Source organism: Phodopus roborovskii, unplaced genomic scaffold (genome assembly GCF_943737965.1).
Source record: "Phodopus roborovskii unplaced genomic scaffold, PHOROB, whole genome shotgun sequence".
Lineage (NCBI taxonomy): Eukaryota > Metazoa > Chordata > Mammalia > Rodentia > Cricetidae > Phodopus > Phodopus roborovskii.
In genome coordinates, this window is record NW_026126422.1 from 2,255,545 (window position 1) to 2,275,009 (window position 19,465).

Here is a 19,465-nt window from a genome sequence, read left to right on the forward strand (position 1 = left end):
TTTCACAAGTACTTGGATTTTTTTTTCCCCAAAGGAACTTCTGTTCATAAAGTTTATAAAAGTTTGATTTGACAGCAGATCAGTCCCCTTTGTCCCATTTCATTTGTTTGTTTGCTCTTTTAATGCAAAAATGGAAAATACTTGATAGACAATAGGCTGTCTAAGATCTCTTCTCAGGATGACTGTATTCTGTGATTTCAAGGATTCAGCCCATCTGTGAGTGAAGGCAAGCAAGTCAGATCCCAAAAATTCTTGCAGCAACTGTGAAGAAGGAAACTGACAGGCCATGAACCCAACCCTCAAATCCCCAACATCTTCTCTCTACTCGGAGGCCAAGAGCAGCCACGTGTTGACGAGAAATGAGAACTGCTTCCTCGTCAGGCACACGCCTCATCCCAGAAGAGTCTGCCACATCAAAGGTGATGGAACTTCGGCTAGTCAGACAGTTTTCTCCTCTGTGCACAACTGTAATTTTTAAAGTATTTGGCCACTTGTAAAAGCAGGTGCTAAGATACTAGAAGCCAGGTCCTAGTGCTTAATAGACATCTGTGGGTACCTTCTCTGACAGACATTAGCCCATAGATTGCTTGTGTTGGGACAGGGACCAGAGGCCCAAAGTACTCAGAGGTAGGTCATTCGGGGACCTCGAGGTGGTATTGGCTTAAACATATTTAAAAAATCTTTACTACCTTCACACCTATATTTTCCAGGGTCCTCTAGAGTAACAGAACTTAAAGAATCTACTTGTCTGTCTGTCTATCCATCTAACTAAAGAGGATTTATTACAATGATTTATTAGAATGATTCACAGTCTGTGATCCATCTAATCCAACAAGGGCTCTCTATCAATGGGAGGTCCAAGAGTCCAGTAATTATTCAGTTCATGAGACTGGATTTCTCACCTTCAGTATATGCCAGACTCCCAAAGGCATAAGCTCTAATGCCAGTGGAAGGGTGCACTTGCTAGCAAGGGTGGGAAGAAGCAGGCAAAAAGAGAGAGCTTCCTTCTTCCATATCCTTTATACAGCTTCCAGCGGAAGGCATGGCCCAGATCAGAGGTGGGTCTTCTCACCTCAAAAGACCTGAATTAGAGATATGTCTTCTTACTTCACAGATCCAGATTAGACATGGATCTTCCCACTTCAAATGAGCCAATTAAGTAAAATAAATTCCTTACGGGACTGCCCAGCCATTTTTGAGTTTTAGTTAATTCCAGATGTAGTCAAGTTGAAAAACAAGAATAGCCATCACAAACCCATGCCGGGATATGAACATAAGCCCTAGTGAAGTGTATTTATGTACATATATAGGCATACATGTTGGCTACAGAGCCCAGGGCCCTGCTCATAACAGGCAGCCACTCTCCTACTGACCAAGTCATATATATTTGTAATATATATATATATATATATATATATATATATATATATATGTTACCTCCTCCCTTTCCTCCTCTCTTCTCTTCCTCCTTACCTGCCTCCCTCCCTGCCTCTCCTTCCTTTTCCATTTCCTCATCTTTCCGTAGCAATCCCCTTGGATACCAGACATTGCTAGCATATTCTCTCAGCTGAAGAATAAAAGCACATACACTTCCCACATATAGCTGGGCTCCAGAGAGAGATGGTGCTTTAGGAGGTGGATTTCTCAAGATTACAAAGTACATGGAAAACAAACAGAATGGTTAGCACTAGATAGAGTAAACCAGTCAGTTCAGTCCAGATGGGGTAACTGTGGGACACCTCCTCCCACAAAAGCCACCTCAACTGGTGGATTCATCACTAGGTCCTTCAAATCCTTCCCTGAGACTCATATTCCTGTTAGAGCCACCTTCCTGACTTGGAGTGACCATGCAGGCAGAGCTTGGGAAGAAGACTACTGCGTTGTTTGTAGTTAAGTGTATGAACAAGGGAGGGAAGGGGGGGGAGAGGAGGGGAGGGGAGGAGAGGGGAAGGGAAGGGAGGGGAGGGGAGGGGAGGGGAGAGCTGCCAACACAGAACAGAGCGCCAGGGCATGGTGCAGAAGGGAGACATGCCAAGTGCAGAGCATGTGGGAAGGAGAGGGGCCACTGGCTACTGAGCAGGTAGTTCTGTGTATCATGCTATGAAACATACATCAAATCACAGCCAAGGGAGATGTGTATACTCAGGATTCTCACACCCTTTCCTCTGAGACATTCTTCAATCTATTGCATTCTGGCTGCCTCAATACCCCAGGCAAATGGCACTTCCTAATGCTACCACTATCCTTATTTTGACAGATGTGACAAACATAATCAGGGTGGCCATGATGCAAAAAGAAAACAAGCAACAGAATGATTGGTTACCCTCAACCGACCAATCTCCATGAAACTACCACAAAAAATATATTTAAAATGTAAATTTGGTTGTTTAAACATCTTGCTCAGATCCCTCAGAGTCATTGATGATAATATTGTCTAGTCCTGTGATGTGATTGCTCTCTTTTATGACTCATTCCACATATCCACCCATATTATGCACACACCTCATGGGCATGCCCAAGTTTCTCAAAGGTGTAACAAGCCCTTTGCAAGTTCTGGGTTTTCACACTTACTTTCTCTATTCAGAAAACACCATTAATTGATATCTCCCAGATACTGGTTTAAACATCATGTCAGTCGCTTCAGAGAGATGCTCTAGGCCCCACACACTCAATCTAGATGCTCATGTGACATTTTGCCACAGTACCCTCTGTTTTCCTCTGGAGAAGTTTTCTTAAATTAGGCTCTGAGGACACTAAGCTAGAAGCTTATGTCAAGAAGCTCTGTTTGGGCATGCCTTGCGCAGTGACACCTACAAAAGAAACGAAGGAAGCAGAATTAAGAGGGAGAAAGCTGAGTGCCACACGGATGTCACAGAGGCCTCAGCCGGGCCCACAAGGAACAGCAGGGCTGGGTGGCCTTGTACAGGGTTCCCAGTTGCAGGTGAAGGCTCAGCCATTGTGACTTCCATCAGGTAGGCATTGGGTGGTGGTGCTCTGCTGTGCATGTGAGCACCCTTCAGCTAAAGGCGAAGTCCCAGACAGAGCCGTAGGTTATCAATAGTCGATGCAGCTATACGTATCAACAGTAGAGACTCATGTCTGTGGGAGGGACTCCTGCCTCCAGGACCCTTCCTTGAGCTCCTGCTCCAAATCCCCTTCATGATGCACTGTGACAAGGATGTGTCACCCAAACAAACCTCTCCTCCCCCAACTTTCTGGTTATGGCGTTTTACTACAGCCACAGAAAAGCAAACTGGGATAAATAGTAGGCCTTTTCTTAGTTAATCATCTCTGTAATTGTAAACTTCCTAACTGTGAAAGGACAGTCATCTACTAAGGAAACAATTACCCTGGACAAAATGAACACAAAGCAAGCAAGCAAACCAACAACCACTCTCCCATCAAACTGAGGTGGGTTATCAATCAAAGACTGAGAGCCCTGAGGACAGAGCCTTTGGCTCTCAGCAGCAGAAACTCAACTCCCCATAGTGGGCACCGGTCTCTCTGGAGCCCAGCTCCATTCCTGAACCCTTTGCCGGGCTGGAGGATGGGTCTTCTTTCAATGTTAGATTGAATCCACCTTTCATGACAAGTTGTCGGTCATGGATGTCTGACTGGACATTCAAACCACTATCATGCTGTTGTATTTGTTGCTTTACCCCTTTGAAAAGTCATTCTTACCTAACGCTTGAACAGATGGACTCTGAAGTCTTCCCTGTTATTTCTGTCTGGTATGAGATTACCACGTGTACACATTTGTATGTGAATATGGGAAAAGTGTAAAGCAATAATAAGTAAACAAGGTAGGAATGGAGAGATCTGTTCGCCTATGAGAACATACCTCCAACATGCACAATACATATACCACACGCTTTCTTTCTAAAAACCTAATTAAAACAGAAATTAGAACTTTCGATACACATATTTGTGTGTAAGGTTACCTATATGTAATTTGCTATGCAATTCTTTGCTATGTACCTGGGCCAATCACTACTCTAGGGTTTAAAGCATAATGATAGCATCTGATAGTATCTTCAAACATCCTCATTCCTATATATAAAGTTACTGTTAGTAAAGTATGAAGTATTTAACCAAATAAAAGCCTTATATTTTGTTGCATTATCCAGCCATTCATTCAATCATCAAAGCTCACTGGCTTTCTGTCAGGCACCGAAGTAGGTACTAGCAATAGACACTAAACAAATGGGCAACACCCCCCATCCACAGGCTCACACCCTAGTACAGCTCTGACAATCCGTTTACAACTATTTAATAAGACTCATGGTGAGTACTGTGGGAAGCCTAAGAGCATTAGGAGACAGTATGTGATGGGTGTGTTCCAGACAGGCTGGTCAACCAACAAGTAAATGGCTATCTGTATTCTTCCAGGTTTGAACAACATCCCGATCTGCACTGTGAATGATGATGAGGTCCCACTTAGAATGTTGTGTGGCCCTGGCTCCTTTAGCCTCTTAGAGGGGAATGAGACACCTTTAGCCAAATTGAGCAATTCACCCACCACCACAGCCCTGGAGAGCCCCGCCCCAGAGCTGTCACCTGTCCAAAACAAAGTTCCTGCAAGACCTCAGTCTGGTGAGTCCCTATAGAGAAATGGAATCTGTCCTTAGGCCTCTTGCAAATAATTGGAAAGAACTCAGTTTGCTTAAATCACTGCAGTGACTGGGAAGGTAGGTTATTCACTATAGACAGCTTGCATTCCTCTAACCACAATTCAGTAAGACACTATTAGCAAACACTATCAATATTTGATGTATTTGCTGTAGTGTCCGATCCGTAGAAAAGTGCGTGTGATGACAGATTTCAAATGTCAACTCCACTGGATCTAAAATAGCCTGGAGATGCACCTCTGGATGTGTTGAGGAAGACGTTTCTGGAGAAGGTGGATGAGCAGGGAATGTGGGTGGCACAATTAACACACTAGCGGTCCCAGACTGAACAAAAACAGGGAAAGAAGAAGCCAGCTAAGCATGGGCACCCATCCCCCCTGCTTCCTGACTCGCAGCCATCTCACTCATTGCCAAGCCCTTCCCCCACAACGATGGGCTGTCTAGCCTCAAACATGAGCGGGGAATGAATCTTCTCCACTCTAACATACTTCTAGCAGGTATTTGTAATGAGAAAAGTCACTATCAAACATTGTAAGAGATATCAGATGGGAGTGGCTAGGCAACCGTGATAGGAAGCAACAGACAAAAGGTGGGTCCAGTAAGCACATGGGGGATGGAAATGTGTGCACATCTTTCTAGAAGGGCTCTCACCGCCTTAAGTTCATGCCCAACGGCATTGCCTTCTGTGCTCACCACACTCTTATTTTTCCCTGTGACCTACATGAAGTGTCTGGTCTTTGGTATCTGACTAAGTAAATGAAGAGATGCTTACTGTCTTCCAAGGTCCCACTAGATAGACCCATCAAACTGTTTGCAGCATGCAATTGCCTTTCTAGATCATCAGTATATCAAAAGCTTTCGCATCCTTCCAACAAAGTAGTCCAAAAGTATAAAAGCAACACTCTACTGAAACATTTGTTTTCAGATTTATTTTATTTTGTATGTATGAATGCTTTGCCTGCAGGCATGTATGTGCCTCACATGTGTGCTAGGACTGTGTCCACAGAGCCATCATCTCTCTAGCCCCCAACAGAGTTTTGTGACACTAATGACCTCACTCCCTGGGAACCAATTCCTGTCCTAGTTTCATTTTTATTGCTGTGAGGAGATTCTCTGATTTAAAAAAAGCAGCTTAGGGGAGAAAGGGCTTGTTTTGGGTCACAATTCTTGGTTACAGTCCATCACTGTGCGGCAATCATGGCAGCAAGAGCTTCAACAGCTGGTCTCATCACACCCAGAGCCAAGAGCAAAGAGAAAGTGTAGCTGGTGCTCAGCTAGACTTCTCTACTATGAGAGTTCAGTGACCCAGCAAGGGATGGTTCCTCCACGTTCACACTGGGTCTTTCCACACCGAGGAAGTCAGCCAAGACAGTCCCTCACAGACACATCCACAGGCCAACTTGATTTAGACAACTCCTCAGTGAGGGCCTCTTCCTGGGTGACTCTAAACAAAGCAAAACATACAAATTGTCCACTACACAGAAGTGACACACATGTCTAAGAAACATACACTAAGATTCTGCTTTTACAATCAGTTTAATTAGATCAAGAAAGCAAAGTAGCCAGGACTGCTGGAAGAGACTCCCAGTCCTACTTACTTGGGAAGCTGAGTCAGGGGGATCACAGGCCAGCCTGAGACTGAGATTGGAGAAGGGGGAGGAGTGGAGGAAGGAAGGACTGAGGGAGGGAGGGGGAGGGGAGGGAGGGCAAGGAGGAAGAGGGAGAAGAGAAGGAAAAGAAGGAACAGGAAGGAAGGAAGGCAGGAAGGAAGGAAAGCTAGTTTGCAATATGTCTTCATTCTATCATGCTGGGAATCGAACCAATAATTTTAAGAAGCATACATGCACTTGAATAATGTTATTATACTGGTTTTCTGTCACAGGTTTCCACATATGCACACATAGGCCTCAGCTGACCTTATGTTCGAATAGACTAGTTTATTTCAGCAACTAATACATAAAGCATGTATTGAAATTTCTTTAATTTAAATATATTCCCCCAATTTCTTTCAGAGCCATTTAGAAATACCAACAACTGCTTCAAGACTTCCCGAGACAATCCCTTAGTGATTAAGAAGGTAAACAAACAGCTGCCTACAGCTGGCTGAGTGACTTCAAGATTCCTCTTCCTACAGCTGGCTCTTTAACACTTGCTCTGTCTTGCAATCCTTCTGAGAAGTCTCTTTCACAATATTTCTACAGCTTTATTAAAGTGTAGCTTTATGATGTAAGACATCTATATCCCCAGTGCACAATCTGATGGATCTTGACAAGTACATCTGCATCCCCTGGTGAAGCGATACCAAAGCACCGGTCTCCCAGCTCCCCTGGGTTTCCTCGGGAGCCCCGCCCTCCCAAGGACAAAGACTTTTAACTTTTACCCAAACGAGGCCCCATGCAGGGTTCTCTTTCAAAGTCTGCTTTCACTTAGCAGAACAGAGTTATCTAAGATCCACCCCTGTTTCCTGCTCTTCTCACAGTTGTGAACCCAGGCCTCTGGTGAAGAGCATCTGGATCGGCCTTTTCACAGAGCTAGGACGCACACTCACACACAAGTCTTCGTGTGTTTCCATGCTTGCTTCCCTCCCAGGCAAAAACTGACGCGTGCAGTGCTTTTGTGTCGACATTTTAGAAGAACGGCCAAGTTGTTTTCCGCTTTCCTTTTCCGAAATGGCAACGATTGGTTTTAGTTTAGAGCTGATAGAAGTGAAGTGTACGAGGCTGCAGTTTGCCATCCTAGCACAAAGGAGGCTGAAGTATGACTGCCGTCTTCAAACAAACGAGGCTGACTAACCCAGGGGCCTGGTAGTGTGTTCCTTGCGTGGTTTTAGTGTTGACTTTTTTCTCACCCCTGATGAAGATGACCACTTTCCTCTTCTTCCCTGTCATCTATGTGACCTTTTATGGGATGTGTTTGTTCAGATCGCTTGCCTGTCTCTGAAGTTGTTTTTTGTAATTGTGATGCAAAAGCTTTCTACACAGCATATATAAAGCCTTTGCCACATGTGTTTTGCAGATGTTTAATTTAAATCTGAACCTTGCCTTTTTTTGTTTCAAGGTTCCTTCCCCTGCCTTCCAAAAAAAAAAAAAAAAAAAAAAAGTTATTTTTGGTAAGGCTTACATTTCTAATTTTTCTATTATGTTTTCAAATTTGCACACTGCCCATGTCTGCTGTGGTTTCCTGTGAAGGCCAAACCTCTGGTGCAGTGTTAACTACAAACAGGAGAGCTGGCAGCCTTGGCTTGTACTTGATGCTCATAAGAGGGAGCATCCAGACTTTCAGCTTGAAGTACAGGGTTGGTTCTCTCTGTTCAGATGCCCATACAGGACCGAGGCAGCTTCCTTCTCTTTCCAGTGCTTTATCAGGCATGGAGGATGAACTTTGCCAAGCAATTTTTCTGCATTTGAGATGACCCTATTTTTTCAGGTTATTATACAGTGAATAACACAGGTTCATTTTCCAGTATTAAACCATCCTTGCATTCTAAGATTCTACTTAGTAAAGTATGTTATTCTTTTCACCACTACATTTTATAAAATATTGTTTAATATTTGTATGTATTGGTTTATGTGAAACTTTAGTAATACATTAATTATGCTATAATGATAGTGTTTATTAATATAGTAAGTATAATATATGCAATTTTGTTGTTATATTTATATTATATACTTAAATAGCATTACAAAACATTTTCTTATAATATCTTTTTCAGGTTTGTTTTCAGGACAATGTGGGCACGATATAATATGTTGGGAACTCTAGTAGTCTAGAGGATTTTATACAGAATTAAAAGTCATCTAGACTTGAAGTTTCCTCCAGTTAAAAGTTTTAAACTAAGAATTGAACTTTTTTTTTTTTCCCATAGAGAATTGCTTTATATGTTGTTTGTTTCTTCTTTAGTGAGCTTGGGCAGCTTGTATTTTTTTTTTTCCCAAGGAATTTATCTATTTCATTTTACTTTTAAGATTTACTGACACATTTGTTTAAAAATACTTTTTTATGATTTTACATCTGCATAATTGTCTTCTGGCCCCTAACATTGGCACTTTATGCTTTTTCATCCTTGATGTATATCATAGTTAGGGTTATCATTGCTGTGACGAAACACTATGACTAAAAGCTTTGAGATCTGTCTTTCAGACAGTTCCAGGTAGTTAAAAGGAAAAGTTCTTATTTGCCATCATCATACAATGATCTCAAGACAAAAATAGCTACACTTCTGTTTCTTACTTCCCCGTTGCTTTTGTCTTGTTAATTCCTTGTTGTCCTGTGCATTCTGCTTCTTCTATTTATCTTTTAAAATGCCAATCAGGTGTTTCAGTTGTGTTCGGTGAGAGGAGTTGAAGCAAAACAGTTAGTGTATGCATGAGAAGTGTTCACAAGGATTGAGTCTGCATATGATCAGCTTCACTGTCACCACTGCCAACAGTTAGATGCTCTTCTATCACTCTGGTCCCGCCCAGGTGGGCTCATTTCCTCATTAGCTTGGTGTGTGGGTCAAGCTGACAGCTGGGGCTGGCTAGACAGTCTTCCCGGGAACAGGCACGGAGATCCAAGGCTCCTGTAGCTCTTTGGCCACAAGGTCTCCATACTCTTTTGTTGTTGTTGTTGTTGTTGACACTGATTGAACTGCAGACTGTACCTTCCGCCCATCCCACCACAGGCCTTTCTATTTCCTATTCAGCTAAGAAAGAGAAGAATATTAGTTCCTGATTCCAAATCCCCAGCTTTTAGCAGAGCAAGGAAGCACAGCTCTCACAATGAAGCCTCTTTGCAGCCAAACATGAATCTTCTAACTGCCTTCCTGGTGGTAAAGGGAAATCTTCCCAATGTAACGCAAAGCTCATGTGGTAGGAGTTATTGCTACCTGGAACAACAACACACAGGACCAATTCACATTCAGCATCCAAATTGTTATCTTGAGTTTCATCTAGGGCTTTAAATGATTTCAACCAAAGTCAATAATATGTCACTATCTGCTTTGTCTCCAAATGTTTGGTAGAGTTTAAAGGACACTTTTAACTTGTTAAAAGTATTAATATTGGTTTTGCTTGTATGGTTCTCTTATTAAAGATGAATGTTTCTCTGACCTATGAAATGGGTCTATGTGTAAAGGTACTTGCTGCCAAGCCTGATGACCTGTGGTAGACACCCAGGACTCACATATAAGGCACAAACTGAATTCTGAAAGTTGGCTTGGGACAACACATGTACCATTCTATGCTCATGCACATGCAAACTCTCAAACGGTTTAATAAAAATGTAAGCAAAGGTACATGCTTCTCATTAATTTTACATTTAATTTATATAGAAATTACAAGTGCAAAAATGCATGCCAATCATACTATATCTTTGATTTAGGATGCATTGAAAGACAAAAACATGCCAGTGCCTCCAAGGATGTGCTCTGCTGCTGGCTCCCAGGCCTCAGAAGTGATGAGCATCAAGCCTGATGAGAATGAAAACACTGTGTGCATACCAAACTATCTGAATCAGGAGATAAAAGTAAGAGGCGGGGTATTAAATAAATAGCTTGGAACAGCAGGTGGGTACATGTACACACACACACACACACACACACACACACACACACGCATGCACGCACACACATGCACACGGGGGGGGGGAACAGTGAGCAGCAATGTCACAGGTGTGTGACACTAATAGATAACAGATGATAATATGATAGATAAACTTAGGATTTATGAATATATGGGTAAGCTATTTTTAGGTATTTGGCAACAGGCTATACAGCTTTATGACTGTGAAACTGGATGATTACTACGTTCAGCTCAGGTTTCTCCTAGGGCACATTCCTAACCCTGGTACAGAGAAGTGACGCCCACAGTGCAGTGGGCTTTACTACAGGGAAGACGGTTTAGTTTGAGGATGCTGAGGCGGCTGTAAAGTAAGAAGCTGAAGAAGACAAATCTTTGTCGAGAACAAGCAAAGGGCCCCACCGAGTCTTTGGTGCAATGCTAACCCTTGCGTGCACAGAGCAAGCTGCAGAGGTCCAGGAGCAAAGAGTGAATGAAAGAACAAGTCTCGGGAGCTGCTGGCTGTCACTCACACACAGCAGAGTGCAGAGAGTTGCTTAATACACCAGCAGTTCAGATGAGACCCGAAAATCTCACACCTGAAGAATGGATTACTCTAATCCTACAGCTGGGGACAGTGACTGAGGGAAACATCCAATGTCAACCTCCGGCTTCCACATATGTGCCTGCATGCTTGCATACATACATACATACATACATACATACATACACACACACCCATATACATAAATATTAACAAATTTAAATCCATACCAATAACAACTACCTAAAGTAGATATAAAAATATAAACAAGCCTATTGACCTATGAGAATATAATGAGTATTCTAATGTTGTAGAACTGGGGTCTCAGAAGCAGTAAAGATTAGAACATAGAAATTATGGGGAGAGATAGCAGTTAACATTTTCTAAAGTGGACAGAAACTTAAAATGTAGAAAGATAAACTCAGGGTAAATTGCTCCTCAGCATCGACACCCGGCTGCTGGAAACCACAGAATGAAGGCACATCACACACCTTGCTACTAAGGCTGCTGATTTCTTAGTAGAAACCTGCACATCCAAGGCAGTAGGACACTGCCCGTGAAGTGCTTAAAGGACAAAAGCTCTCATCTTACAGTGGTCCTTCAAAAAGGAAGGACAGTGCCAGAAGGAAAGGCTTTGGGGAAAGGAAAACACACACACACACACACACACACACAAGCGTGCATGTGCGCGCACACACGCATACACTCACACACGCATACGCACACATGCACATGAGTACACACACACACACACAATCCCCTTCCACAACTCAAGTATGGATTCTCACTGACTGAAGGGATTTAGGTCCCTGCCTCACTGTCTCAGTGAAGTCCTTCTTAGCCACACTGAGGAGAGCAGCAGCCAGGTGGGCCGCTTGTGTGACTAGCAGATTCCTCTCTCAGCCCTAGGAAGCCTGCACGAGGGGTCCATCTCCTGAAGTAAGTTGCTCCTAACAGATGTTAAGACTCAACAGGCACAGCATGACAAACAACAAGCATCGCTTGAACTGCTGATGTTTTCATTGATCCCCCTTTGCACTGTTTGAAATGTAGCTCTCAAAGTAGATCCCAACCGACCCAAGCATCATGTACCCAGAGTGACGTTTCTAAAGAAAGGCAAGGAAACCTTATGAGCCCGGTGCCATTTACTGCCTCACTATGTGTCCCCCGTCAGATCCTGGCAAAGCTCTGTGACATTTTACACACCGATTCGCTGGCAGAAGTCCTGCAGTGGCTGCTTCACGCAAGTACCAAAGGTGAGATGGAAATGAGTATTTGCAGGCACTGGACTCGGTTATTGTCAGACACGATGAATGTGCCAAACTGAAGCTTCCTCCCTGGGGTTTTCAAACAAATACTGCAAAATTATTTGCCTAGAGTTGCTTACCAGAGTCCCCTGTAAGGCTGTATTCATTCCTGCCTGCATGGGAGCTGGCCTTCAGATAATCAGTGTAGTGCATCTCACACTGAACTCACTCCAGAAGTAGGAAACATGCTCTCAGCTAAGGCTGGTTTCTGCATCTCCTTGCTTCTTACCCCAAGGGTCTCCATGAACACATCCTCTGGCCTGCCGTGGAATCTGAACATATACTTGCTTCTTTCCTTTGGTGTGGACAGTAGCAGCATGGCCTTCCATGTTTCAGACTCCCAATAGCTATGATGATTTAATCTTAGCTAATGCCTGGTATCTCTTGGGCTGTGCCTGGTATGTGTCATGAAAATACCAATAATACCATTGCAGGGCAATCCATACAGCACTCAGCAGCTGTCCTCAAACTAGCTGATCATCAAACTGATTCAAAACAACCCACACGGGCCCCAAGAATCTGCTTTTGTAACATGATCCCAGGTGATGCTGATGGTCAGGCAACATTGCTCTGGAGAGCACTCTCTAATGGGCAATGGGGAGCACTTTGGAAAACTAGTACCTTGCAACAGAGTTCAAGACTACTCTATAATTGCAAAGTGCTTGGGGGCAATTTTCTAAGGGGGGGGAGAGGTAAAAGATTGTGACATTTAATAAATTACCCAAGTAATAAGATCTTCTTTTGTAAATGTATATATATGTGTATATTTGTGGGGGGTGGACACAAGTGCATCAGTGCATAGTGCACAGCGGGCAGCAGAAGGTAGGCCGGAGAGATGGGAGAGAAAGGGGGGTGAACAAGAACAAATTGAAATGCCATAAATGTATGCATTGCCAGAATGAAACCCGTTACTAACTGAAACAGGGACAAAGCTGCACTTCCCGTCAATATGACAGTAGTAACTTTCATGTTCCCAACCTTTTCTTCCCCCCAAATCAGAAAAGGAGTGGGTGTCGGCTTTGGTTCATTCTGAACTAGCTGAGATTAACATGTTGACTCGTCACAGAAGAACTACCCCAGCAGAACCAGCGGCAAAGCCCAAGAAGCCATCCTTAGCTGGAACACCCACCACAGCCAAATCGACGCAAACTTCACCTGCAAAATCCAAAGTGCTGACCAGAGCTACAGAGGGGCATCAGCCGCCCAGGTGATTAAATATGGGGGCCGTCCAGGGCTCCCCTGTACATAAAGACGTCACACTTCCCTTGTTTCCTCTTCAAGTCTCAACTCTATAGTGAGTGACTGCACATATGTAAGTGTTTTCTTTCATTTCCACAATTAACAGCAAAGTTGTTCTCGGTTCCACTGTTCAGAACATTTTGGCAGAGGCTGTGTTCTTTAGCTAATAAATAACCTTTCTCTTTTGAAGCAAATCCCCTTTCTACTAATGGCAAAGACTAGACAATTAGAGATCTAAGAAAATATAAGGTTTTTTAGGTTATTTACCCACAGAGGCGAGAGAGAATGAATGAGGTCAATGCATGCAGTACCCCACAGCGGCCAGGAGAGGGCATCAGATGCCCCTGTAACAGTCACATCAAGTTGTGAGCCTCTTGGTGTTGAGAACCAAAGTTTTCTTAACCATTGAGCCATCTTTCTAGTCCCAAGTGCTTTAAAAAAGTTTAAACATGCAAACCATAAAGGAAACTGAGGCTATTATTAGTGTTACTCATATTTTGTTAAATGCTAGTATTATACAGATATAAATTTTAATGTAAAGCAATGAAGATAAAAATAAATCACTTCAACTGACTTTCACTGATATATTCCTGGGAAGTTTTAGAGAGAAAAATAATCACTAAGCCATCTGGAAATTGTTTTAGAAGCAGTATTCTTTCCTTCCTTCCTTCTTCCTTCCTTTCTTTCTTCCTTTCTTCTTTGAAATCAGGAGGGCAGATCAGTCAATACTGAAATGCCACAAATTTATTTTTCACCACTCATATACCTTAACCAAAAGGGGAACATGGTATCATGTATACGGAACAAACAGACTTTTCTTCCTCCTTACTCTAAGGGTTCAGTAACCACACCTTAGCTTCAACTTCTCGTTCCCTAGCCTTGAGGTCAGGAGTAGCCGCACTTCAGTTCCGTTGTTATTTAGAATAAGGCAGCCAAACACCCTACTGTAGCCACACCTTTGGCTTTTAGGTTTTATGACTTGCTGAGACTACTTTTTGAACTCTCTGTCCTTGTGCCAAGATGGAGTGCAGCCATCTTTATGGGCACCAATAAATTCCCCTTCTTAATATAATTAAGTAATACCCATGCTTCTGCTACAGGACAGATAGCTGTGTCTATCTTAGGTAGTGTTCTTCTACCTTCCAGCACTACCTGTCATGGGAAGCACACATTCTGTCATTCATGACCTGTCTTAGGTTGCCTGGAGGCAAAAGACCTTACCCATCTCTGACTACCAGCCTCTGTAGTAAAGAACATTAGGGGATAGATAGTCCACAGCTCGATGCCGCTCACCTCTGAGCCCACTTTTCATCAAGAGTTCACAAGCAAGCTTGATAATGCATATAGAAGCAGTATTTCTTAAACCATGCAATGTTAACAAAACAGCTGGGTGTGGTGGTAAACATCTGTAATCTCAGCACTAAGGAGACTGGAGCAGGAGTTTTACAAATTTAAAGTAAATAATTTAAAATTTAATGCTATCCTGGACTATACAGCAAGACGCTGTCTCAAAAGCAAAACAGTGTATTTATGTATAACATGTTGAAGGAATGAGTGTTAGGCTGGGAGAGAAAATTTTGTTGTTTCAAAATTAAAAGTTGGGTTAAATGCAAAGTCACAGAAATAATGTGATTTAAAAAAAAAAAAAGCCACTTTAAAAAAGTATACATTCTAATTGTCTGCACCGTTAAGTTTCTGTGAAGTCAGAAAGTAAGACCTGGTAGGAGCTGACCTCCTCTTCAGTGAGTGGCTTATGGTAGGCCTGCTAGATATTTGCTCAAAGTAAGTAGTCACTGGTAAGTAATTTACGTCAAGGATGGGCTAGCACATTTAAGATAGATGCCATTAGCTTGCTGATGCCCTAGTCTGTTGCTATTGCTCAAATTCTCTTTCTTTCTCCAATTGATTTAGAATGCCAAGTCAAGGATCTGAAGGCAATAAAGCGGTATCACAAGGTTAAGTACAGTTTGTGTTGATTTCAGGTGGTATAAGGAAATCAGTAGGTACTGACTACTTAGGGGTATGGGCGCTAAGGGTCTTGGCTTTCAATGGGCAATCCATGAGGGTTAGGAGGGGCTTTCTGCTCCTCTCTAAAGTGTATCTGCTCAATTCTGTGTAAGATAAATCTGACAAAACTGTCAGACCAAACACTCTGAGAAGCAACACAGTCACACCCAATCACGGTAAAGGATGGCTGACCCACACAGACACAGTGACTTCCCTAGATTACTCTGCTCAGCTTAACTGTCATGGGCCTAAATGATTTTGCTGTGAAGAAAACCAAGCAGAACAGAATACTGCTGAAGCAATCACAAGCAGGTGCCCTATGAGGCAGCTGAAAGTCAGTGTGCACCAATCAGAAGCCCAGGCCAGCCTGCAGTTTAGACCAGAGAGACTCAGTCATTGTAGAAAGCCTACCTGGTCCTGAATAGTCCAACGGTAGCCACTTTGTGGCTTGTAGCTCCCAGCATTAAAACAAGAACTGCATTAGAGACTACAGAGCAACTGTCACAGTCTTGTTTCCCACTTTCCCCTTAACCAGAAATGAGGGGTTCATCACGTGGAATTCTCCTAGACATTGTCACTTTCCCATGGAGTTCACTAAACCCCAAAGTGGCTCCGTCTGTGACCAGTCAGTAAATGTAGCTGAGATTGGAAAGCATACCCTGCCTCTTGCTCCAAGGATGGCCCTTTCCACCTGGCCTCTCCCACCAGATGCTTCACTCTAGGATGACAGTTAGAACAGGATAGTTCTATTCATCCATGAGCCTTACTAACGACCCACACATAGATTTGCCTTGCCAAGATGCACAGACTTTTAAACTGCAATCTCCAGATCACACTGCTTCTCTCCACAGTAGACATTCAGCATCTCCAAACCTGATCCTGGCTGGGAGTGTCTGTGTGGGCTTTGGAAAGGTCTAAGGGATGCAGTTAAATTGTTCTAAGATGCATGTCTGATCTCTTGTTTTCTCTGTCAAGATAACAGATTCTTATTTCACTGGTCCAGTCCCTACCCCAACACCCTCACACATCAACAATTCTAAGGGCAAGAAAACAGACTATATATGCTAGCACAAATATCTCATTGTAGGTGATCACGGTCAAAACGAACCGATTCTGTTATGACTTTTTAGTGCCTGTTTGGCTTTTAATTCCACACCACTTACTGATAAAACAAGGCAGAAGCTATATTCAGTCTCTCGGTTACAGTCTTATTTGCATTCTTTTTTCTATTTCAGGGGTTGAGACCCCATTGTATATAAGAAAAAACAAGATGAAAATACCTGTTACAGAGTATTTCAGCAAACCAAAGCCTCCTCTCAGTTTCAGCACCCAGGACAATGGATCAGCAAAGCCAATGTCAGCAAGGAGTGTCCAAGAATACACTCACCAAAGAGCCATCTGTCCTTCAACACACCAAAGGTAGAAATGAACGCGGGCCAGCTCTTTCACAAAGATGAACTTCACACGGACAGAACATCAAAAATACTGTAAAAAAAATAATGGTCCTCTATATGGTGGGCCATGTAAGTCTCAAAACCACATTGTATATAATGCTAGAAATAAATATTAATGAAGACATTATTTCTATTTGTAGTCAGTTTAATACACATGAAAGAAACATGCTTATTTAAATCTCATTTCCTGTCTGTAATAATGATATTAGTACCTGAACATAGAGGATACCAGAAAGGCATCCATAATCAGAATTGAGTGCCGAATCTAAATCCAGTTGGGGAAAACTGCTCAAGAATTTTAACATTTGAGCCAATTTTGGTAACCTATAATGTTTCCAAGTTTTGGGACTGTTAAAGAAAATTTCTCATCTCCTCTCCAAATAAGTAAGTAAGTAAGTAAGTAAATAAATAAATAAATGTTATTCTTCATTCACAAGCCACAGAGTTTATTTTCACTCTGCTAGTGGTGCTAATGATGGATGAAAATAATTAATATAGACTTTTTTGTGTTATTTAAATGAAATATTCTTGGGACCCAGCTATTATTCTTTTAGTGTAAGTTTGTAACATATTGTGGGTCAACCATAACAAGATTTATTTCTTACATAAGAGTTCAGGACTCATGTTACGTACTCAGTGGATACCTTTGCATTGCTTGGTGATTGAGAGGCCCGGGATCCTTCCACCTTGTGGCTCAACTATCATCTAGAGTATCACTGCCAATTGCACCCAGCAGACAGAAGAAAATTAGACCAGAGAAAAGTACATTTTCTACTGTTGCTGCAACAAAGTATTACAACCTTAGTGACTTAATGCCACACAATTTTATTCTGTTACAATTCTGGAGACAAAGAAGGGGAATGGGCTAAAATGAAAATGAAGTCATTTTCTTTGGGAGGCTCTGGGAAGAGTGGTTTTTCTTCTACAGATGATCCACACCCCTTCATTTGTGGCTGTCTTCTATCTTGAAAGAGAACATTAGCTAGTCAAGTTGTTCACTTGTAACAAAGACTCTCGAGATCACACTGGGCCTGTTCTGTAGACTACTAAAGATCATCCCACTGGGGTCTGGGAGATGGCTCCAAGGGGAAAATGCTTACTTTCAGGGTTGAATTCCTCTTTCCAGCTGCTTAGGTTTTTCTTTTGCATAGTGAGGCTTTTCTCTTATCTCAACAAGTTTTGTTTTATGTGTGTGTATCTGTGTGTGCATGCATACATGCACATATATTTGTATGTACAGCTTATGTGTGTGCATTCATGAGAAATGAGGGAAATGAAGAAAGGCAGAGAGAAAGCCAGTGTGTGAAAGCATCACCACATCCGCATTGCTTACTTATTTCACAGGCAATCTTTTGTTCTTCCCGACAGGATAAACATGGTAACAGTCATTTAAAATATGAACACTGAGTTTGGTACCATGGGCAGTTTCACAATGAAAACATAGGAGTGCCAAGGCTTAAATCTCATGCAATGATCCAATATTCCCAGCAAGGGTCCCATCTCTTGAGCCTGCCACTGACTTTTGGGAATATGTTAAGCTCATTGCACATGCCTCCCAGTGAGCTGGGGAAAGAGGGACAAATGTCTCCATGGGCCCATTCACTGGCAACTCTAGCCCTCTGTGCCCATTAATTCACCTTTACCTATTCTTTTCCCCTTTCATTTTTTACCTCTTGTACAAAAAAAGTTGAAAGAAAACAACACATTAAGAAAAAGGTCTTTAGGTATTATTTTTATAGCCAATCTTCAAATAATCCAGAAATTAGTTATTTGAAAATGAATGGTGACTATTGTCTTCTGGCAACGGCTGAGATACACTCTTTTAAATGTGTATTGTGTGTGCCACTCGTGTGCAGGTACCTTACAATACTGGGAGTTGGTTCTATCATGCTTGATTCTGAACCTGCAATTTCTGAAACTGTAGAAAACAAGTTGTGGTCATATTAGCCCACTCAGTCTATTGTGACTTGTTTCGGCACACCTAGGAAACCAATACAGAGCTTTTGCAAGTAATGAAAATTAAACCATGTGGTAATTTGTAACAAATAATAATAATAATAATAATAAATGACCCAGAAACTGATATTGGGGTTCAAGCTTCAAGCTGAATATTAGAAAGCAAAGCAGCTGGCCACTAGCTCTCACCTCTAGCTCAGGCTGAAAGGGCTGATCCACACACGAGCTCTTCACCAAGTCTCAGACTGCTGCCTCTCCTCAGTGTGGCTGGAGAGGAATACCTCTCAGAGACCTTGCTTCTGTCTTGTATACTTTCCTAATGTTGGAACTAAAGGTGTGAGCTTTAATAATTCCCTTTCAGACTGTATAGATCTGGGTGGCCTTGGACTCAGAGAGATCAGTCTATCTCTTAATCCTGAGTCCTAGGATTAAAGGTGTGTACCTAGCTTCTGACTGCTGGGGTTAAAGGTGTATGCCTGACTTTATGGCTTGTGGCTGACTTTTCTTTTCTGAATCCTCAGGTAAGCTTTAATAAATCATAAATAATATGTCACTACAGTAATTGACATAATTTCCTCCACTTCCATAATTACATAGGGTTCTATTTCATATAAAGTAAGTGGAAGGCACTGTATTAGTTACTTTTCTGTTGCATGGCAGAATGCTTGAGAAAACCCAGGGAAGAGCAGGCCTAACTGGCCTGGCAGTTAGGAAGCACTGATCTCATTCTACCTGCACAAAAGAACCAACAAGGAGCAGAAGTGGCTATAAGCCCTCAAATCCAACGCGCAGT

At 42.4% G+C, this 19,465-nt stretch overlaps 1 protein-coding gene across 1 annotated transcript; it reads left to right on the plus strand.

Annotated features, from left to right (window-relative positions):
- Positions 1-286: 286 nt before the first annotated feature.
- Positions 287-16,753, plus strand: LOC127222929 (uncharacterized protein C4orf17 homolog). Its single transcript, XM_051185395.1, has 8 exons — positions 287-419; positions 4,390-4,593; positions 6,641-6,705; positions 9,990-10,133; positions 11,884-11,965; positions 13,016-13,223; positions 15,167-15,210; positions 16,498-16,753. Exons 1-8 carry the CDS (start codon positions 287-289, stop codon positions 16,683-16,685), a joined length of 1,068 nt encoding a protein of 355 aa, XP_051041352.1. The 3' UTR covers positions 16,686-16,753.
- Positions 16,754-19,465: the final 2,712 nt, after the last annotated feature.